Below are 17281 nucleotides of genomic sequence, written 5' to 3' on the forward strand. Positions count from 1 at the left end.
CCATTCTAGTTAACCTCATGAACTGGTATATGCTATAGTCAGTTTGAACTTGCTTAGGAAAGCTGATTGTTAAGTTGTCAGAGTGAGTTATAAATGATACAAATCAAATTATTATTTTGCTGGTTGTATAAACTTAAAAATGTTACAGAGAAAAATGTTAATTCAGATTAAAATGAAATGTGTGTCATGTATATGTATGTATATATGTGTATGTGTATATATATTTTTAAGAATGAAGTCTCCAAATATGTTTGGAGAGCTCATTCTTAAATATTTACAATCATACCCATGCTCATTGGTAATCTGGTCCAACTCCCATCTGAAGCATGAATTCCATTTACAGCAAGCTTGACAATGGCCCAGTCATTCTCTGCTTGAAAATAGTGCTCACTATTAAATTCATAGTTCATTCCATTATTATACTGCCCTGATGGGAAATTCCTAGAATCTAAGAGTTGGGAGGGCTCTTGGGTTTCTAAACCAAGCCTGAACAGGAATCCCTTCTAATACATTCCCAAATACTATTCATGTAGCATTTGACTAAAGATATATATTAATAAGGAGCTTTCTATCTTTTAAGAAAGCCATTCCATTTTGTGGCTCCTCTTGGTTCCCTCAACTCTCCTTAGTTCTGCCTGCTAGAATTAACCAGAACAATATAATCCCTTTTCTATATTCCAACACTTTGGAAATTTGAAGAGAGTTCTCTTTAAAATATTTTATCAGTCTAAATACCCAACTCCCAGTTCCTTCATGCATCTCTGTGTGTATATACGTGTATATATATGTACATATATACATATATATACATACACACACATATAAACACACATATACACACATATGTATTTCTGTGCATGTGTGCACATTCCTCTACTCTCCACCCTAACAAACTATCCCTAACTAAGATTACAAAAGAAAGAAATCAATTCAGCAAAACCAAATATCACATCATCTTTGTCTGGCATTATAGGTAATATTTATACCATAATCTCTGTTTCTAAAATGAAGGAAGATTCATTTTCTCATCTTTTCTCTAGAATCAAGGTTATTCATTATAGTTACAAAGTGGTCAGTCTTGTTTATTATTTTTGTTCTTTTCATTTACATTGCTGTAGTCACCATTTTATCAAATGATGCATTTATAGCATGGTGTCCAGTCCTACTCCGTCCAAGGCTCTATCTTGACTCACTCTGACTTATCAAAGTCCTTCAGAAAATGTGGCACCAGAATGGAACATGTCAGTCAGACCTCTGAATGTGGCCCCACAAGGGACATCACTTCCCTCATTATAAGACAGTTTTTTGAAGGCAGAGATCATGTCTTTGCATCTTCCCATGTACTGATTACATTATATATAGCAGGCACTTTAAAATATTAGTTGAAAAGTCAGGAGTTCTTTATGTTTTTTTTTTGTATCCTTGATCCTTTTGCACTTTGATAAAATTTATGGACTTCTCAGAATAACGTTTTTAAATGCATAAAAAGCATAAGAGCATGAAGAAATCAATTATATTGAAATAAAGATATAAATTCCCCCCATCCAAGTTCACAGATGCCCTGAAATCTATCCACTGACCCTTTGTAGACATAGGCTAAGAACCCCTGATCTAAATGAATCAACAATACTTTGTCAGCTTCCCTGGCCTTGGCTAGGGTATTTCCCATAGCTGCAAGATCAAGGACTAGAAGGCAAGCTAAAATGATAGGCCAGGAGTTGAAATTTTCACTAGAGATTGGGATAAAATTAAGTTCTGTGAGAATCAGCTGAAAGAACTCTAGCTTGGATTTTGGGGTAGTCATGACTGCCTCTTTAAATATCTGATAATGTTTTAAATGGAAAGGTCTCAACTGGGACCCAGAGGACAAAATTAGAAGTGGGGGGAGGGGAGGGAGAAGAGAAGTGATAGGGAAGCAGGATTAAGTAAAAAATGAGGATGGTATTGATAACTCTGATAATTCACATTCTTACAGTATTTAAAGGTTTTTAAAGTCTTCAGAGTAACTCCACAAAATAGGTTGTATAATTATTACATTTTCCTGTTTTCCAGATGAGGAAATTTTCTTAGGGTGACCCATATAGAAGCAAGCTCTTTCTTCCTCGTAAAATTAAGAGATTGACCATAAAAACAACAAATGTTTATATAGTGCTTTAAGGTAAACCCCTTACATATATCTTACCTGTAAAATAGGTATTATTATTATTATTTATCCCTATTTGTTATTATTATTTACTTATTATTATCATCCCCATTAATTTTTCTTGTGAGGAAATTGAAGATGATAAGTTAAGTGACTTGCTTAGGGTCACACAGTTGGTGTCTGAGGGAAATTTTGAACTCAGATTTTAGTAATTTCAAGACCAATGCTAGCTCTATTATATAAAAATTTCTTAAATTGTGGATTGCAACCTCATATGGCATCACATAACTGATATTTCATGAAAAATTTAGCAATAATAAAATATTTCTGAACACATTGACCAGAAATTCATTCAAAATCAAATGCATAATGAATCTGAGGTGTTTGGAGCAGTTCTCTACCTCCCTATGTTGACTTCACTGTGATTTCACTGAAATCTTGGTTCTGAAAACACATCATATGACTTTACACTGTGCATATACAAATGCTAACAGAAGCACCTTGGTTTATAATCATAAAAGTTTCTTGGGTGAAAAGAAGTCATGAGTGGAAAGTGCTTAAGAAACCCTGAACTATACCACCTAATTACCTTATTTGTCATTTTCACTTTTCTATAAATTTACCATCTTATGAACTTATGCAAATAGGCTTCTGACTTCAAGACCAGTTTGAAATGTTCCACAATCATATTAGTTACTTTGAAAGTCATTGAATTCCTCCTTCATAAAGAAACTGGATGATTGTTTGTTGGTGATATTACTGAAGGGATTCATGGGTCAGGCAAGGTAGACATCAAGTGGGAAAGTGACTTCCTTCTCTGAGACTGTAAAAGTATAACATTCTATGTTTTGTGATCTAAAATCCTTTCAGATCCCAAAGTCCATGTCCTATGGTGTCTTTAAGGTTTGACATTCTGATCTTTAAGGTTCCTTGCACCTCCATTTATCTTTTATCTCCTAGGTTTCTTGTTGGGAATAGTGGACCAATTGTAGTTCACAGATGCTGCAGATGTAAACCTCTTGCCTTTATCTTTTCACAATAAGAGATACTATCAAGTCACTATGCAGGACAGCTGAGGATTGATAAGATAACTTTCAGCAATCACTGAGATTTGGATGGAAAGGAAGAATGGAGTAAAGAGTCATCCTGCTATCTGATTTTAGGAAACTCATCCATTCATTTCTTTTTTCTTTTTTTGGAGAGGCAGTTGAGGTTAAGTAACTTGCTCAGAGTCACAAAGCTAGTAAGTGTCAAGTGTCTGAACTTAGCTCAACTCAGGTCCTCCTGACTTCAGGACTGGTGCTCTATCCACTGTACCATCTAGAAGCCCCTATTCATTCTTTTTTTTTTCCTGAGGTATTTTGGGTTAAGTGACTTGCCCAGGAATCCCACAGCTAGAAAGTGTCAAGTATCTGAAGCTGGATTTGAACTCGGGTCCCCCTGACTTCAGGCTGATGTTTTATCAACTGTGCCATCTAGGTGCTTTGATCCATTCATTCTGCTAATATCCTGTTAAAAAGTTCTTTCTCCATTTATCCTATTTACTATAAATATGTGTATATATATATATATTTTTTTTTCTATTTATTCATCTATATACAAGTTGTCCTTCCCCAGCTCCCATTGAATATAAACTCCTCGAGGGTGGGCACTATTTTAAAAAAGAGATTGTTTTAGGTGATTGGTGTGGTCCTTTTGGGGAGGTGCTATGCTATAGCAGAAGGGGAATACACTTTCAGTAAGAAGACCTAGATTCAAGTACTGACTCAACAACTGGCTTTCCTTGAGTGAATTTGATTAAATTCTAAGGTCCTTTTCAGGATCTTTTCAAGTCTGACTTTTTATTATCCTGACATTTTAAAAGTTCTCTGAACATTCTGATCAATGGTCAGTCTGACCTGTTACTCTGCATTTCCAGGTTGTGACTGGGTTGGGACCAGTGTGATATATTGGGGGAATGGAGGCCAGCCCTATACACATATTTCCATCCTCCATATCCCCTAGTTAAGCACAGTGAGGTCAGATATGAAGAATTTCTGAAGCAAAGACCAGTTCTGTGAACTGACCAGTCTATAATTATACCCAGCAGTCATCTCTAGAGACCCAGAGGGAACAACCATATCTCAGAGGCCTCTTGAGAGGCCACGCAGGAATAACAACAGAACAGGAAATAGAATTGGAAAGGAGATTTATGGACCCTGTCTTTTCTAAATCATTCCCAAAGGACTCAGGAGAATGTAGTGGGCCAGGCTGGACCAAATTCCAGGCATTACCTTTTCTGGAGACTGAAAGAAAGCTTTGAGACCAACATGTAGACAAGGACTAACTACTTTGTAGTTGCATTGAAGCATATTTGGAGATAGAATGTCTGAGCTTAGAGGTGCTATAAAACATGGAACACAAAATGTCAGATTTGGAAAGGACTTTTAGAAATAGAAAACTTGGGCCTTGATTTGCCCTCCGATGATACTATGACCTCATTTCAGCACTCATATTCTTTGATCAAACATCCTTTGTTGTAACAGTCTTTCCGACTCTCAGAAGCACAGAATCTCAGAGTTGAAAACTTTAGAAGGCATGAAATAGTACTCCTTTCAGAGCAGGAATACTCTCTACAATTCACAAAAAGTGATCACTAGGCATTCATTTTGAGATCTCCAATGATGAGAAACTCATTACTTCCCAAGGCAGTCCATTCTACTAAGAAAGAGATTTATTATTTTGAAGAATTTTACACACATACACACATTCACACATACACCCTTTTTTTAGTGTCATGATTTTTTCTCTGTTCTAACTTTATAATTCTTTTCCCTTCCAGGTCCCTAAGACGTTCCCTTGCCTGTATCAAAGAAAGCCTGAAAATCTTCATTGACTTAGGGAACCAGGCCAAGGCCTCTGAAGCCTGGCTGGTGGCTGGGCAACTACTCTACCTTTTGCAGGAAGATGAACTGGTGGAAATGTATTTTCAGGTAAGTGTCTATATCAGCATCCTGGAGCAGGGAAGGAATCTCTTGTACTATGAAGCATCAGGGTTAGTTGGAAATGCAATCTGGTGCTCCCTGACTTGGACAAGATAAAATAATAACTCATCCAGTAGATTCCAAGGTCCCAGGGTCCCAGGGAAAAATATACCTTGAGATAGGAAGAAAAGGACCAAAAATAAAAAATAAATAAATAGCTTTACTGCAGAAGAAAAAGAAGAAAGAGAAGGAGGAGGAGGAGGAGGAGGAGGAGAAAAAGGAGAAAAGAAGAGAAAAGAAAGAATGAAAGAAAGAAAGAAAAAAAGAAAGAAAGAAGAGAAAAGAAAGAAAGAAGAGAAAAGAAAGAAAGAAAGAAAGAAAGAAAGAAAGAAAGAGAAAAAAAGAAAGAAAGAAAGAAAGAAAGAAAGAAAAAGAAAGAAAGAAAGAAAGAAAGAAAGAAAGAAAGAAAGAAAGAAAGAAAGAAAGAAAAAGAAAGAAAAAGGAGGAGGAGGAGGAAAATGAGAAGGAGGAGGAGGAAAATGAGGAGGAAGAAGACAAAGAGGAGGAGGAAGAGGAAGAAGAGGAGGAGGAGGAAGAAGAGGAGCTGGAAGATGACTCTAATATAGAATAGTATACAGGTGTCACTATCAGATGAAAGAGCTAGTCATACTCAATAGAAGGAGGAGGCATTAGAATCAGAAAGTTTCCTGGGAGAAGGTGATTGATTTGGGATTTGGAGGCTAATAGGTGACAAAATTGGGATTTGAATTTGAGTCTACTGATTTTAAGTCCGATGCTCTTTCTCTTCTACAACCCTGCTATAACAAAGCAGTTAATGTGTATTAAACATATGGATGATCCAAGTGCTGAAATGATGATACATGAATACCACTAAGATATCAAAAGAAGATCCAAGATTGAAAACAAAGAGATAGATTCTAGGCACATAGAATAGAAACATTGAATCCATGATCGATCCTCAAATGCTAGCTCAAATGTTAGCCCATGCTAAACTAATTTGAGAGCAAGCCTTTTTTTCCTCCTAATTATTATTTATTTTCCCTTTCAGGCAGCCATACAGAATGCCCTGAAGTCTGAGGAACCTTCTTAGCCCTAAGACTTTATGAACGAGCAGGGGATGTATATTTCAATGGAAACCGCAACAGATATAGAGCAGCTGAATATTACAGGGTAACTCATGGGGCTACATGGAAACCTTGATGTATGTAGGACATGAATCTGGAAATTCAATAATGTTAGTAGATTTTACTGGAATTTAAGAGAAAAGGGGTCCTAAAATCTGACCCCTCCAGTTGTGCCTCCTTCCTGATGTCCAGATATTCCCAAAATCACAGAATGTCATAGCTAGTAGGGACTGACATAATAAAATATGAGAGCTGGTATGTATGTTAGGAGAACAAGCATGGGAGAGTGATCATCTTTCCAGTGGTTTTGGAGTCAGAGGATCGTGGGTTCAAATTCTGGATCTGCCATTTTCACTTGTGTAACTTGGATAACTGGCTTTTCTCTCAGTCTCATTCCCTTCTCTGTAAAATGAAGGGGTTGGATTAGATGGTCTGTAAGATGCGTTCCAGTTCTAAATCTATGATAGTATGAAAACAGAATGATGGAGGTGTAGGGATCTGGAACACCAGCTAGTTTAACTCTCTCCTTCATGAGGAGGAAATTTGGGTCTTAAGAGGAGATTGACTAGCCCAAGTTCTCACATGGAGTATGTGACAGAGCTGGGATTTGACAGGCTACTTCAAATCAATCTAGGGAACTTTCCACTTCATGAAGAGGCTTGCTATAATCATTTGGCTTCTATAAGATACTTTCAATTGGCCTTTTTTTTTTAAAACTGTCCATTTTTAATAGCATTCTCATGATGAATGAGGTTAGGGATCATGCATGACAAAGTCTTAATAATTTCCATTTCTGTAAAACATTAAAGTTTATAAAGCATTTTTTTTATCAAAATAGCTTTTTGAGGTCAAGGGAAAGGAAGAAGTATTATTATCCTCATGTTCTAGACTGAAAACCTTTTGTTTGTTTTCAAAAGGGAATGGGGGAACAGGAATCCCTAAAGAAAAACCTAAAGCTCAGAAAGTAGGGTCTTGTTAAAGAGGGATCAGGATTAGAATCCACTCTTTATTGCCTTGGTGCTAGACTCTTGGACATGAAATCAGGAAACCTGGGTTTCAATCCTGCTTGTGCCACTTTAAGACATTGCCACTTAACTTCTCCAAGCTTTTTTTCATCAAATGAAAATATGGACCAAGAAGATCTCTAAGTTTAGAATAAAAAATTGTCTGTCAACCTGAAAAGGGTGACTAGATAAAAGAGGCACAGATGGAAATGGGGTCTCTCCCTTCCTTCTGGAGAGAGATGGGCAGAGAATGTGGCTGGGATGAGCTCCCAAACAGGAAGTCTGAGGGCTCCATTTTTCCTGTCCTTAGCGAGGAGCTGTCCCCATAGCCAGGAGGATAAAGGCTTTCAGCACCGAGCTCCGCCTCTTCAACAAGCTGACAGAGCTGCAGCTCACCTTGCAGGGGTATGACAAGGCGCTGGAATTTGCCACCTTGGCTGCTAGACTCAGCACCATTGCAGGTAAGTGGGGAATTCATATTTGGGCTGCTAGACCAGGAAGGGTGGGGTTGAGAGGAAGGATGACATCAGGGAGGTGATGCTGTGACATGCATGTGAATTGCATTGTGAGGGAGGGCTGGGCAGTCACCTATCTCACTTTTCCCTCCAGACCATTCTGGGTCCAGTGGCCAGATAGAAATCAAGATGAGTGGAGAGGGACAAACTTTGCATACAGCATTTAAAGGATTGATTTGTAGTCATGAAGATGTGGATTCAAATCCCCTTCCTTAGGCACTTACAGCTTATACTTTGGATAAGTTAGTCATTTGTAAAATGAAAGGGTTGGTCTTGATGGCCTCTATGGCCCCTTACAGCTCTAATCCTACATTATATTATGAATTAAAATCATAGAACATTGTATAATATACTTTACATCTTATCCTTCTACCAGAATATAACTCCGTGAAAGTAGGAACTCTGTCTTCTTTAAACTTTGCAAATTTCCCAGTTTCTTCCCTAGCATTGGGTTCTGCATGTAACAGTCATTTAAAGAAATATTTGTTAAATATTCAAAATATTTTGAAATAACAAAATATTTGTTAAATAGTCAAAAGCCAAATAAGCTAACATAGTCTAAATCTAAAATCACAGTCAAGGCATGTGATTTTTTTTTATATAGGTTTTTATTTACAAGTTATATGCATGGGTAATTTTTCAGCATTGACAATTGCAAAATCTTTTGTTCCAATTTTTCTCCTCCTTCCCTCCACCCCTTTCCTCCCCTAGATGGAAGGGTGACCAATACATGTTAAATATGTTAAAGTATATGTTAAAGACAATATATATATACATGTCCATACAGTTATTTTGCTGTACAAAAAGAATTGGACTTTGAAATAGTGTACAATTAGCCTGTGAAGGAAATCAAAAATGCAGGTGGACAAAAATAAAAGGATTGAGAATTCTATGTAGTGGTTCATATTCATTTCTCAGAGTTCTTTCACTGGGTGTAGCTGGTTCAATTCATTACTGCTCTATTGGAACTGATTTGGTTCTTCTCATTTTTGAAGAAGGCCACGTCCATCAGAATTGATCATCATATAGTATTGTTGTTGAAGTATATAATGATCTTCTGGTCCTGCTCATTTCACTCAGCATCAGTTCATATAAGTCTCTCCAGCCTTTCTGAAATCATCCTGCTGGTCATTTCTTATAGAACAATAATATTCCATAACATTCATATACCACAATTTATTTAGCTATTCTCCATTGATGGGCATCCATTCATTGTCCAGTTTCTGACCACTACAAAGAGGGATAAGGCATGTGATTTAAAAAAAATAATAATTTTTTAAATATTTGTTTTTAAAACTTTGAGTTCTAGATTTTCTCCCTTTATTCCTTCCCATTCTCCCAATTGAAAAAGCATATGTGAAGTTATATAAAACATTTTTATAAAAGTCATGTTGTAAAATATATATATATATATATATATATATATATATATATACATATATATATATATATTCCCTCCCACCCACTGAAAACTCCCATGAAGAAAAATAAAAGTAAAAAAAAAAAAAGATATGTTTCAATCTGTATTCAGATTCAATTAGTTCTCTCTCTGGGTATAGATAGTATTTTTCATCATAAGTCTTTCAGAGTAGTCTTGGATCATCACATTGCTGAGAATAATAAAGTCACAGCTAATCATCCCATTATACTTTTATTATTTTGTACACAGTACATTTCACTTTGCATGAGTTCCTGGAGGAATTTTCAGCTTTCTCTGAGAGCTTCCTGTTCATCATTTCTTATAGAAATTATATCTCCTCAATTTCCAGTTCTTTGCCCTAAGAAAAAGAACTGTTATAAATATTTTTGTAAATATAAAGACCTGTGATTTCTGTGATATAGTGAATTCCCAGTGAGGAAATTCTCTTGACTAATGAAGTTTGGCATTTCCTTTGTAACTTATAAGAGTTATGAAGATACTGGGAGTTTATATTATTTACTTGAGGTCACATGGCCAGCATGTGGCAGATACAAGATTTGATCCCAAGTCTTCCTAGCTTTGAGGCCAGCTCTTTCTCTACTACCATGACATCCTGCTGCCCCTGGTAATGACACTCATAAAGGTAGAATGTCCCGAGTAATGATCACATGAAATGAAAACAGATAATAATACTACATAACTTAAAAAGCTTTTGCACGGAATGAGGGAAGCGATATGCCTACTGCATTTTGCCCTGGTCAGGCTATAGCTGAATTATTTTATTCAAATAAGAATGTCATATTTTAGGGAGAATATTCAGAGGAGGGGACCAGGATAGTAAAAGGAATGAAGTCTACAAAATATATATAGATTCTGAGCAGTGTTTCAACGCAGAAGACAACATGGTGTGGGGGAAAAGGAAGAAGAATATCGATGTATTAAAATATTTGAAGATCTGTAATGTGGAAAAATAATTCCATTTATTTTGCATAACCCAAAAGAACAGAAATGGAAGCAATGGGCAGAAATTAGAAGGCCAACTTTGTGTCCATGTAGAGAAAAACTTCCTTATGATTAAAAAGATCCAAAATTGAAATGGACTGCCTGAGGAGGTGATTAATTTTTTATCACTGTAGTTCTTCAAATGAACTCTGGATAGCCATTTGGAGATTTTAGAACTAGAAGAGACTTTAGGAGAAGCTCTGGCTAATTAACTCAACCTCCCTGGGTCTCAGTTTCTTCATCTGTAAAATTAGAAAGTTGTACTCTATGGCCTCTAAAATTCCTTTGAACTTTAGGTAGCAAGTCTACAAGCATTTGTTAAAGGCTTACTGTGTTCTAGGACTTGTGCTAAATGCTTATATTATAAAAACAAAAACAGACCCTGCCCTCAAGGTATTCAACATGACTTTTTTCAGATTTTAATAATCATAGCTTTTTATTTTTAAAGTACGTGCAAAAATAGTTTTCAACATTTACTTTTGCAAAACCTTGTGTTCCAAATGTTTCTCCTTCCTTTCCCCTATTTCCTCCCCTAGATGGCAAGTAATGCAATATATGCTAAACATGTGCTTTTCTTCTATCCATATTTCCATATTTATCATGCTGCGCAAGAAAAATCAGATCAAAAAGGGAAAGAAATGAGAAAGAAAAAGAACAAACAAAAATTAAAAATGTGAAAAAACTGTTATGATCCATATTCAGTTCCTTTGGTTCTTTCTCTGGATATAGATGGGTCTCTTTATCATAAGTTTATTTTAATTGGTCTAAATTATCTCAATGTTGAAAAGAACCAAGTCCATTACAGCTGGTCATCACATAATCTTGCTATTTCTGTGTACAATCTTTTCTTGATTATACTCACTTCACTTAGCACCATTTCATGTAAGTCTCTCTAGGCCTTTCTGAAATCATCCTGCTGATCATTTCTTATAGAACAATAATATTCCACAACATTCATATACCATAACTTATTCATCCATTTCCCAACTTTTGGGTATCCACTCAGTTTCCAGTTCCTTGCCACTACAAAAGGGCTGCTACAAACATTTTTGTACATGTGTATCCTTTTTCCGTTTTTTTTGCTCTCTTTGGAACACAGATCTAGTAGAGACATTGTTGGATCAAAGGGTATGCACAGTTTGATAACCTTTGGACATAGTACCAGATTGCTCTCCAGAATGGTTGGATCATTTCACAATTCCACCAACAATGCATCAGTGTCCCAGTTTTCCCACATTCCCTCCAGCATTTATTATTATCTTCTCTTGTCATAATTACCAATTTGAGAGGTTTGTAATGATAAGGTAATCACATTCTAATAGAGAAGACAGCATACACAAAAAATTGTAATACAAAATTTATATCGAATAAATTAAAGCCAATTACAAAGGAAAAGTACTAACAGCAGAGAATGAGAAAGACTGAAAAAGCTCCTTGAAGAAGTTTGGATTTGAGTTGAATCTCAAAAAAAGCCAGGAGATAGCAGTGAGGAGACAAAACATTCCATGAATAGGCACAGATGGAGGAGATGGAGTATCATGCGAAGGGAACAGAAAGAAAACCATTGTTTTTAGAATGTAGAGTGCCTGGATAGGAGTTGATTATTAATATAAGACAGGAAAAGCTAGAAGAGGCCATATTATGAACAGATTTTAATTCTAAGTAAAATATTTTAAATCCAATCCTGGAGGTAATAGGGAGCCACTGAAGTTTATTGAGTAGGTGAGTGACATAATCAGGTCTGCCCTTTAGAATGATCATTTTGATCATAAGGAGAGATTTGAAGGAGGGAGACCCATAAGCAGATGTGAGACATTGAGAGTCTGTTCCTGGGTGGTGGCAGGATCAGAAGAGAGAAGGAGAAGTATGCAATAGATGTTTTGAAGATAGAAATGATAGGGTTTGGCAAAAGATTAGATATGAGGTAGTGAGAGCAAGTGAGCACCTGTGTTGCTTGTTTGGGTGACTGGAATGGTGATGGTCTCCTTGATAGTGATAGGGAAGTTTGGAAGAAGAGAGAGCTTGGGAGAAAAGATAATGAGTTCCATTTTGGGCATGTTGAATTTGAGATGTTCATGGGATTTCTAGATTGAAATATCTAAGAGGCAGTTGGAGATGCAAGATCCTGTTTTACTATGATTTTAGGACACGTAATGCAGTAAAATATAATTCTCTTGTATGGTTTTTTCTTCTGTTATACCACGAGTTCCATGAAGGCAGGAATAGTATCATAGTTAAACTTTGCATCTTCTTCCAGGATGACCATTACAGGGTGACCATGCATATGCAGCATAGTACATAGAAGACAGACCTTGGAGGCTGGAAGATCTGGGTTTGAATCTTACCTTTGACATAAACATAAACAACAAGCCCCTTGAGCTTTCCATATCTGGGAATATCCCTAAAACTGTTAGTTGCTGATAAGTTGTCTATTTCCTTTGGTGCAAAGAGTTTCCACATAAGGAAGTACCCTATACTGATGAAATCACAGCAATTTTACAAATCCAGGAACTGAGATCTGGATCACACAACTACTAAGTAGCCAAGTAGGGAGTCATAACTAAGTCTACTGACTCTATGAAGTTCATATCCTTGCCATTATTCCATAGCTACTTTTATGGAGGATCCTTTAGCCTTTCTCTTGAGAATCCAAGATTGAATCTTGGATTCAATAATGTTTTTAGAGGACAATTTATTGAGAACAAACCTATTTGTGCAATATGGTACAATATAAGGAACTCTAGACCTGGAGGTGAAGAGAAACCTAGGTTTGCATCTCAGCTTCCTGTTTATTAATTGTGTTGTCACTAGCATATTTCTAAACTTCCTTGACTATCAGTGTTGTTTTTTTTTTAAATCCATCTAATGAAGACAATACTTCTAGTAGTTACATCACAGGATCAAATGAGATAATATCTATATAGCACTTTCTTAAATTGTAGAGAATGATATAAATATCGGCTATTATGCTTTATTATACAGATACTCTAGAGTCAATCCTCATTAAGTTCTTACACAGCTTGGTCTCTGCTTGTTAATATTTTCTCTCAAAGAAAAAGAAAAATACAAACTAAGACATGATCAGGAATGCCTGAACCCCCATCTTCCTGCCTCCTGGCCCACATGTCTGCTTTGAATGATCTTTGGGAGGGGCCTCCGATTCAGGAATGAATTAGACTAGATAAACAATGGTGACTTTTCTTAGCCATGCAGTGTATGAACTCATCCCATGGAGCATTTACAAAGTGCCTCTTCTAAGTGACACATCATGCTGATTCTGGGAAATCACAAATAAGACATTGGCCCTGCCCACACTGTAAGAACCTAAATCACGTTACTGTTCTATTACCGCATAAGAGTGTATCAGCCCAAGGCCTTTGGTGACGGAGCTAACTTTTGTTGTGTGTAAAGGGAGTTCCCACTTTTCAGCAGGCTGGGATCCAAAATTTGTTTCTTGTTTGGGAACATGCATTTTCCCACAGTAACTCATGCAAAGATAGCTTGCATTCCTGTAGCCATTTAAGATTTACAAAATACTTTCCTCACAAGCCTTCATGTGAGGGAAGTATCAAGTAATTATTGTTATTATATACCCATTTTACAGATGAGAAAAATGAATATCAGAGAGATGAAGTGATTTGATAGCTAGAGCTGAAATCTAAATCTACATCCTGGGCCCAGATTGTAGACTCTTGCTATTGTAATATGCTGCTTCTTCATAGTTAGTTTTAAGAAGATCTGTGAATTTCAATGGATAGAAATTCAATATGTCAACATATGATGGCTTTTCATTCTCCACCTCTGCCTTTGCATAGGCTGTCCCTTGGCCTGGAATGCCCTCTCCTAACTTCAGACTCTGAGAATTCCCATCTACTCTCATCTCTCCAGGTCTCTGTTCATGTACCACAGGTAGTCTTTCCTTTTCTACTTATTAATACTCTCTCTCCTGCTTACATGTTTTATTCCTCAAGTAGAATGTAATTTCCTTGAGGTCAAGGCTTATTTTCCATGTAATATTTGAAGATTAGATCCTAGCACACTGCTTGCTGAGTGAGTTAGTATCGAATTGTACAGCAGATAAAAAAGCTAGTGAAAACTTATGTTCATTAAAAGGAGGCATAGAGTTCAAGATGTGAAGATAGTCCCACTGTATTCTGCCTGGTCAATCCACATCTAGAGTATAGTGGTAACTGTATTTTAGGAATGATATTGACAGACTGAAGGGCAGTCAGAGGCCAGTGACTAAGATGGAAAATAGCCAGAAAATAGTGCCAAATGGTAAGGAGATTAGAAACTGTGCTATACAAGGATCAGTTAAAGGTATAGGTGGAAGGAGTATATAATCTGGAGAAGACTCAGTGAGAAAGAGGAAGACACATAGTAATTTTCTAGTATTTTAAGAATTTAAGAATTAAGAATTAGATTCACTCTGTCAAGCCATAGAGAGAAAACTGAGTGTCCCATGACATAAAGTCAGTTAGAGGAACCAAAATGTAGCTTAGAAAAGACCTAAGGAGATAGAGTGATTATTTCCAGAGGTTGAAAGAAAAATGAAAGATAGGGTGAGGGAGAAAAGAAGAAAGAGCAGGAATAACACCAGATTTAGTAAAGTGTGGTGGGATGGGGATCAACAAGAACAGGGCCTCTAGTGAGGGAAGAGAGAATAAAGAGATTAAAAAGATCTGAGAAAACTCAGGGACAAGCTCATAGGATTATGGATTTAAGGATTATGGATTTTCATTAAAAATGAAATAGTTCTTGTCCTTACAGAGCTTACATTCTATTAGAGAAAAGATCATATACACATATAAATAGGTACAAATTATCTCTCTACATATGTGCATATACATATATAATATACACACAAATATGTATATTTGTAGATGTATATGTATGCGGATGAATATATATATATATATGTATATGTATTCACACACACACACACACAATCTCCTTCCCTCTTTCCCTCCTTCCCTCCTCCTCCTCCTTCTTCTCCTTTTCCTTCTCCTCCTCCTCCTTCTTTTCCTCTCTCTTTTACATGTTAGAGATTCTGTGGAGGCAGAATTGATGAACTTGGAAAGGAAGGAAAGGAAACTAAGTCCTTACTATATAGCAGACACTTATGCTGAGCACTTTACAAATATATCATTTGATCTGCACAATAATCCTAGACAATAGGTGCTATTTTCATGCCCATTTTACAGTTAAAGAAATTGAAACAGATAATGATTATATAATCTGCCTAGAGTCACACAAGGATCCGAATCCAGATCTTCCCTATTCCAGACTTAGCACTCTTTTCACTATACCACTAAGGGTTTTTTTGGGGAAGGGGATAGGGTAGTGGTAAAATGAAGAGTTGAAGATGATTCAGAAGTTGTAAACATTGGTATTTTGCTCCTTCCTTCTTAGAAGTAGGAAGATTAAGAATAGAGATTGGTTTGGGAATAAAAATAATCAGTTATATTTTGTTCATGTTTAGTATGAAAGGTCTATATGGCATTCATTTGAAAATGTACAATCAATTGTTTTGTTCTTTTTTTCTCACATTACTTATTCTCTATTTAATGACTATTATTACTTACTCTCCATTTAGGGTCAATATCTTTAATCATATCCTTTATTTATCACTACTTTATAACTTAGGTCTATAAATGATGATTGTTATTTTTGTATTTTTATATTTTTCTTATTCTATTTGAACCTTAATACATAATCACTTTCTGTAAAGATGCCATGGAATGCTAAGAAATATTTGTCTTCTTTAATATTTTCATTTTAAAAGTAATTTCTAACACTTTGTTCAGTTCCCCATTTTTTCTGTTTTCTTTCTTTTTTATATATGTCCACCTCTAATAGAGAATTATAAAATCTATTGCTATTATTGTCTTAATATTAATGTCTTTTTATAAATTGCTCGAACTTTAAGAATTTAGCAATCATGCCATTTGGTAAATATGTATTTAGTACTGGCATTTGTTCATTGCCTACATTGCTCTTAAATAAGAAATCATTTCCCAGTTTATCTCTCTTGATAGCATTTTATCTTTGTCTTAATTTATATTGTGATTGCAACCTCTGCTTTTTAAAAATAACCTAAAGCAAAAGTTTCCCCAATCCTACATTTTCATTTTTATCTATTTTACATATGTTCTTGAATTCAGTGAGTTGTTAGGCTTTGTCTTTTTAATCATTTTTTCTTTTTTTTTAAATTGGAGAATTTAATCCGTTCATATTCATGATTATAATTGTTAAGTTTGTCTTCTTCCTTTAGTTACATACATGTTTTTCTCCCAGTTTTAAGCTAGAAAATCATCTTTCTGGGTGGTTTTGATTAAACTAATCTGAATCCAATATTCTATCCTGAACACCATCTTCCTTCCTTCCTCCTCTTTTACTCATATTTATTTTTTATTATTTCTTTCTGTCTCTGTCTCTCTTCCTCTCTTTTCTTTCTCTCTTCACCTGCCTCCTGTCCCTCTCTCCTTCTTTCTTTCTCCCCCTCATTCTGCTATCTCTCTTTTTATCTCTGTGTGTTCCACTTATTTGCTCTTTCCCCCTTCGTTTCCCCAACTCATCTGAGTATAATTAATCCTCCATTTGCACTTATTGCAAGACCGTAGTCTCACCCCTCCTACCTTTGGGAATCCTTTGCAGGATCGCCAAATCATTTCCCTTCTGTTTGCTGAAGCTAATGCCCATTCCTTTCTTTATTATCTGCCCTCCCAGATATTCTATTATATAGAATTTTATTATTCTATATATAGAATATATATATAGAGAGAATATAGAATATTATATAGAATTGCCCCAAAGGCAATGAGAGAAATTGAAAATATCTTATCCTCATTTTCTTGCAAATCAGGATCTTTTTCCCCTCACTCCACCCCCATAATATCCTCTTCTCATTTTAGCTGAGCTCCTTATTTTAATGTTTTAATATTACTTAATATTTTAATATTTTATATATATATATACTTGTGTTCATGTCACAAGCCATGGAAAATAAGTCCTCTGAGGTCAAAGATGAATAGATTTTTGTCATTCCACCCCCCTCCCCAGAGGTAGCACAGGGTCTTATACATATTT

At 35.9% G+C, this 17281-nt stretch overlaps 1 protein-coding gene across 1 annotated transcript in view; it reads left to right on the plus strand.

Annotated features, from left to right (window-relative positions):
* SH3TC2 (SH3 domain and tetratricopeptide repeats 2) overlaps window positions 1–17281 on the plus strand; it is a 75980-nt gene that overhangs the window by 46444 nt on the left and 12255 nt on the right. Inside the window, 4 exon segments of the mRNA XM_051978949.1 lie at window positions 4965–5115; window positions 6176–6209; window positions 6212–6297; window positions 7566–7716. Coding sequence (XP_051834909.1) covers window positions 4965–5115; window positions 6176–6209; window positions 6212–6297; window positions 7566–7716 — 422 coding nt within the window.

This window comes from Antechinus flavipes, chromosome 2 (genome assembly GCF_016432865.1).
Source record: "Antechinus flavipes isolate AdamAnt ecotype Samford, QLD, Australia chromosome 2, AdamAnt_v2, whole genome shotgun sequence".
In the NCBI taxonomy this organism is placed as follows: Eukaryota; Metazoa; Chordata; class Mammalia; order Dasyuromorphia; family Dasyuridae; genus Antechinus; species Antechinus flavipes.